At 43.4% G+C, this 6,196-nt stretch overlaps 1 protein-coding gene across 1 annotated transcript; it reads left to right on the forward strand.

Moving 5' to 3' along the window:
- Positions 1 to 1,021: 1,021 nt before the first annotated feature.
- On the forward strand, positions 1,022 to 2,417 carry LOC111064709 (aladin-like). Its single transcript, XM_022352463.2, has 2 exons — positions 1,022 to 2,277; positions 2,338 to 2,417. The coding sequence occupies exons 1-2, from the start codon at positions 1,073 to 1,075 to the stop codon at positions 2,342 to 2,344; spliced, it is 1,212 nt and encodes a 403-aa protein (XP_022208155.2). The 5' UTR covers positions 1,022 to 1,072; the 3' UTR covers positions 2,345 to 2,417.
- Positions 2,418 to 6,196: the final 3,779 nt, after the last annotated feature.

Raw genomic sequence — 6,196 nt, forward strand, 5'->3', positions numbered from 1 at the left:
TTATTACGTAAATTAACAGCAAGCAAAGGCAGCAAAGTGCCCAGAGAACCGAAAAGAAAGATACACTAGCAAAATATTATACAAAATGTAAAAGAAAAAGCAGGCACAAGATACTTGATCTGCGCATGCAGGCAAAAGCTCGCTGCTCTGGCACTAAGACCAGGTGTTCAAGGAGCCAAAATTAAATTAAATTTAAATTAATTCTGATTATGAGAAAAAAATGCCAACAAGTAGATATTTAAATGTGTGATCTTTGAGCGTAAATATAATTATTATTTAAATGATAAATTAAATAAATAAATAATAAATAAATTAGATGAGTAATAATGATTCAAGCTTAATTTTCCCCTTTTTCAGCCTTTACACCACTCAAAAAGAAAAACAAAATACCTTCAGAGAGCGTATAACCAGGATGAGGAGGAGAGTACTAAAGGCCCAAGTAGAATGGTTGGGAGGACGACTACAGCGAGAGACGACGACGACGACGACGACGACGACAGCAGGATGTTCATGACGCAGCGGAAATAAATTTTGCGTGAACAATACAAAGGCATTACACTGCAGGTTAGGTTAGTTTTATACGTACACCCCATGACGGAGCAGGAGAGAACACGGGAGAGAGACAGAGAGGAGTTGGCGAAATTAATGGCAGGCCAAAGCAGCTGACAGGCGAAGAAGGAAGCAGTGGAAAGGGACACAGAGACAGAGAGAGAGAGAGAGAGAGAGGAGGCCACGCACACATGCTAATGAGCCGTCAGTGGTGCCCAGAGTGATAGGGTGGGGGGAAGGTGGGCAGTGAGGCCCCATGCACTGACAGGAAGTGACTGTCAGCCGAATGAAAGGAACGCCAAGTCGCGCTTTTGTGGCATCAACCACCTCCCATGTGGCATGTAGAGCGATGAAGTGTCCAAACTAATGGATGGAAACAATCAAGAATTTTAGATGACACAGCCGCAGTATAAAGCGAGTCGTATTTATCGTAGATAAAACAAAAATATAATCAATATAGCCCTGAGATCACCCTGTCACATTCATTTTCAGTGAGGAAAAAGGTTCTACAACAGATTCAAAGATGGAACAAGCTGAAGTGCCGCCTCAACGAGCCGTGTGTGATCCATGTCCGAATGAGGATGCAGTTGCCAGCATTTGGAGCACTCTCTGCAATGGTTTTAGTGCCGGCAAGCACTGGCTGCTGCTGCTCCTCCAGAGTCTACAGAATGTACGTACGACTCCATTGGCCCATAGCCTGGCGACTTATCGCCAGATGGTTAACTGGGATGAGGCGTGTATTCGTTGCATTGCCATTCATCCGACCAGCAGACACCAGGCACTGATCACCAGCGAGGACATTGTCCATCTGTTTGTCAATTGGGTTGATCCTGCGGCACAGCTGCAGGCGCCGGAACAAGTGGATCTCTACTGTGTGGCCTACCGACCGTGCACGAACCGCGAGCTGGCGGTGGGCTGTGCCGCCGGCATCTACATCTGGCGGAATGTCTCGAGTCAGCTGTGGGGCAAGCGACTGCTGAGCCACAAGGCGCACATCCATGTGACGTCCGTGCAGTGGAACCAGCCCGGCACTACCTTGGTCAGTGTGGCCATGGGTAGTCGTCAGATCATCGTCTGGAATACGGACAGTGCCCAAACGATTCGTATGCTCTCCGCTTCGATTAGCTTCCTGCTGTACAGTCCCGACTTTCAGTTGCTGTTCGGCGCCAGCAGCGATGCGGGTGCCGACGTCTGTTATGTGGAGCGCAGGTGCTGGCAGCTGGAGCATATCCTGGCGGAGCGACCCATACAGACGGCTGCCTGGACAGCCGGCAGCACATATTTGCTGTTTGTCCAGAAGGACGACACACATCTGTACTCGATTACCCGCTATGCAGACTTGGGCGTTTTTCTAAAGCCTCAGCTCTTCTGGACATTTGAGCTGGTGGCAGATCTCCATGAAATATTCGTTTTGGGCAAGCAAAAGCATCACGGCCAGGCCCAGGCCATTGCCGTGGATCCGCTGAACATCTATCTGGCGGTCATCTATAAGCGGCAGCCCTTTGTGCTGCTCTGCAAACTGTCGATGAAGAAGCATGCAAAACTGCGTATTATACCATGGGAATACATACACTGCGATGATGAACAGGCGCGTGGCCAATGTGCCTATGCCACATGCATGTGCTTTGGCCATGCCAAGGAGAATGGTCGACGACGCACCCTGACAATTGGCTGGAATACGGGATACTATCAGGTGGAGTGGCTTAAGACGGACAACTATAAACGATGGTGAGCAGGCACAGGCACAGAAGTGACTCTTATTTATAGATTAATTCTTTTTTTTTTCAGCATCTAAAGGCGGAGAATAAATACTCTATCAAGGCGCATTATCAAAATAAAAGAAAAAGGTAAAAAAAAAAAAACACACATTATACGATATATATTGTACACTTGTTGCTGTTTGCTGTTCTCAAATAAAACTTCCATTAAACACCGCCAACATTTCAATCTATTTTCCACACTTCCCACAAAAAAAAAAAAAATAGATGCCAAATTCCAGATTAATTCAAAACATTTTATGGCACAACTTTTCTGCTATGAACAGAGATGAACCCGTTTGTTCCTGCCGGCCTGGTTGCACATTCAGTAAATGTATCAATTTACATGAAGCAACACTTAATTTGAAAATTATATGCAAAAGGAAGTGCAATAAATTTACGGGCAATGTCGGCGAATCAAGAGACAGCGAAAATGTGCGCTGCCGGAGATCGGTGCTGGAAATTGGCGTTGCGATGGGAGACTCGCCATAAACTTGTTTACCAATTTGCTACCAGGCACAGAAAAAACCCCAACCAAAGACCGCAGATCAGAGCCGGCCTGCAGAGTGCCTCGTAAATGTTTCTATCAATTTGAAGTGCGTCTCGTAAAATTTGTGAAATGTTGACCATATCGAAATAGGACCGCGACGACGACTACGACGATCCGTTTAATGTTACGCAAATTTATGTGATTTCCTCTGCAACAACTTTAATTGATTATAAGCATCCATCCACACGGATGCTATTGAGGAAACGGCAAGTCTTTGGGCTATCTGTGTTTGTGTTTATTGAGTCGTTGACTGGTTGGTAGCCCCAAAAATATACGACTTAAGTGTGTTTGCAATTGAACAACGAGATTGTCTTGGTAGTTTCGAGTGTAACTCAAAGTTGATTAGCTTTAAAGCCAACAACAAGTGGGGCTATCTATGAAGTAAGCAGTCAGTTATTTTTGCTGTAGAGTATTTTCTATGTATCCTTACACTTTGCAGATCGAATTATTTTTAGCATGAACCATTTAGGGTCTTATGTTCGGATTATAATTCCCTTTATTCCCTTCTTCTTCCCTTCTTCTTATTACTAACATACCTTTCCCTTAATTAGTATTATTTCTTAGCTATCTTTGATGTTTAGCTCTTTTAGTTGTGTTTATTTCCTGCCTGCTCGCGATCAGTTCGGTTACACGCGACATGCGGCAGCGCCCCACGGTCGGTTGGCTGGAAGGAGGGCTGACGTTTCTGCCTGGGCTCCGCGCATAACAGGCTTCGACTTGGTGTCGCATGGGCTACTTGATGCTGCAGTCACTGCATATCAACCGTCCAGAGAAAATCAGGTATAGTCAGTGCCGATCGTGCCGATCAATATTAATGTCTAAGACTACTGCACTGCCGCTTGGTGCCAGAAGATTTGTTAAATCACTTTTTAAATTACATTTTTTAATTTGTCCTTCATTCTTTATATTAATCCTTTGATCTTTTGATTATTTCTTGTATATTTATATGATTCCTTCAATTCTTATTTGATTCTTTTAATGTTTAAATTATTCCTTCTTTCTTTATATTATTCCTTCCTTCTTTAATTTATTATTTTTTAATCTTTATAAAATTCTTTTTAAATTTGTATTATTCCTTTAATCTTAATTTTATTCCTTCTATCTTTATTTTATTATTTTAATCTAAATTATTTTTTATTATTATTATTTTTTTTTTTTTAATTTTCCTTCTAAATCTATAATATTCCTTCAATCTTTATATTATTCCTTCTAAATCTATAATATTCCTTCATTATTTATTTTATTCCTTCAATCTTTATTTTATTCCTTCAATCTTTATTTTATTCCTTCAATCTTTATTTTATTCCTTTATTCTTTACATTATTCCTTCTATCTTTATAATATTCTATATTTTATTCCTTCCTTCTTTTTATTATTGCTTCAATCTCTATATAATTCCTTCTGTTTAAGCTGAAGGGCGTCCGTTTCGCCCGTTAAACAACATCAAAACTCTGACATACCCAACCCTGATTTGACCCAACTTGTCCCCCTTTAAGCGAACTTGTTAGACAAAAATCTCGTACCATTTGCTTTGATTTTTGATTGATTGAAATGTCACAAGGGATCTAAATAAGTGAGGTTACTTATTTGGTAGGGATTCCATTTCAATCATAGTCCCCTCCCCTCCCCACCCCCATTGAAACCAACTCCCACCCATAGCGTTGAATGCTTTTGGGCTAACCTCAAATAATTTTGTTTGTTGTTTGCTGGACATTTTACCTGAAGAATAAAATATGCCTTTTTAGTAGCCCTTTTCCCCCGCTTCCCCTGTGTGTGTGTGTGTGTATTCTTTTTCCCTGTTCTCCTTCTGTGTCTGTGTTTTGCGGTTGTCCTTTTTGCCTTTTGCCCGGGACAGAACTGGCCGGGCCAGGCTGGGCCGAGCCGAGCCGCCTGCTTGTCATCGTTACTGTCTGCTTTCGGCAGGGATTTGTAATATTATGCTGTCAAGTCGAACATGCCCACTGACAGTTACCAACTGTCTCTGTCTGTCTCTCTGTGTGTCTGTCTGTCTGTCTGCCTCTCTGCCTGACGGTTCGGTTCGTGCTCTCTTTTGCTTTGGGATTTTGGGTTCAGGTTCGCTTCAGCAGAGATGACTGGAGAGTGGAGAGGAGAGTGGTGGAGTGGAGTGCCATGGAGTGGAAGTTTCAGTTCGGTTGGACGCTTGACTTGAGTGTGTAAGCCGACAGTGGGTTATATTCGTATTCGTATACTCGTATTCGATAAAGGACCCCGGACGGGCGGGTTTTGCCAATTACACTTTTTGACGCCGTGTGGCAGGGCCACTGGCAGTGGGAAGGCGTTCCGGGGGTTCGTTATTTGGGGTTAAGATTGGGCACAAAAAAAAAAAAAAAAGGGGGCGTCAACATACTCGTTGGTTCGTTGGGTTTTCGGTTTTTGGTTTGATGCTAACAAATAATGACATGGCAATTTGCAGATTTCACAGCATGCCTCATGCCGCATGCCCCATGCCACACATAGAAGAGTACTCGGTTGTGCCACTTGAGCCGCACACAAAGTCAATCCCCACCCCACCACACCACACCACACCACACCCTGTGTTGTTTAGCTGTTGGGCGTAGAGCAATTCGTAGGATACTTCCAGAGCTGCCTGCTGCCTCGTATCAGTGACAAGTCGAAGGATGGAGGCTGGAGGATGGTTGGACCGCCTGCCAGTGTCAGTTCTCTCCCTCCCCCCTCTCTCTCTCTCTCTCTCTCTATCCTGCTGTGTGTCTTGGGAAGCAGCAGCCAAATCAATTCGTCCACAACGTTTTTGGGTTAAAAAGCTTGACAGCAGCCAGCCAGCCAGCCAGCCGCTCGATCCTGGCAACAGCTGGTGGTCCGTTGTCCGGGTCGGGGTCGGGGTCCTGCTCCTCACAGTTGAATGACTGTGTAAGTGAGGAGTAAGTGGAGTAAGTGGAGTAAGTGGAGTGCTGGAGACCGCCTGCCAAGCTGCTTGTCAAAATTGTCACTGGCCAGTAGGACCTTTTGGCGGCAATTGTTGTCGGTTTGCGAATACCCTGCATTCAATGATTGATGGTTTCATTTAGTCAGAATAAATACTGCGATACTTTCACTCTAAGATTTAATTAAAATACAAATTTTTTCATTGGGAAAAGCCGTGACAAAACATTAAAAAAAAAAATAATGTCACAAAAAAAAAAAATTAAATAAATAAATAAAAAAAAAATTATTAACATCAGCAAAACAATTTCATGCAACACTTCAGAGCCAGAGATACATCTACAGAGCGAAACACCATACAGCAGATACATCTACAGATACAACATGCAGCAGATACAAATCTACAGAGCGATATACCACGCAGCAGATACAAATCTAC

Source organism: Drosophila obscura, unplaced genomic scaffold (genome assembly GCF_018151105.1).
Source record: "Drosophila obscura isolate BZ-5 IFL unplaced genomic scaffold, ASM1815110v1 contig_179, whole genome shotgun sequence".
Taxonomy (NCBI): Eukaryota; Metazoa; Arthropoda; class Insecta; order Diptera; family Drosophilidae; genus Drosophila; species Drosophila obscura.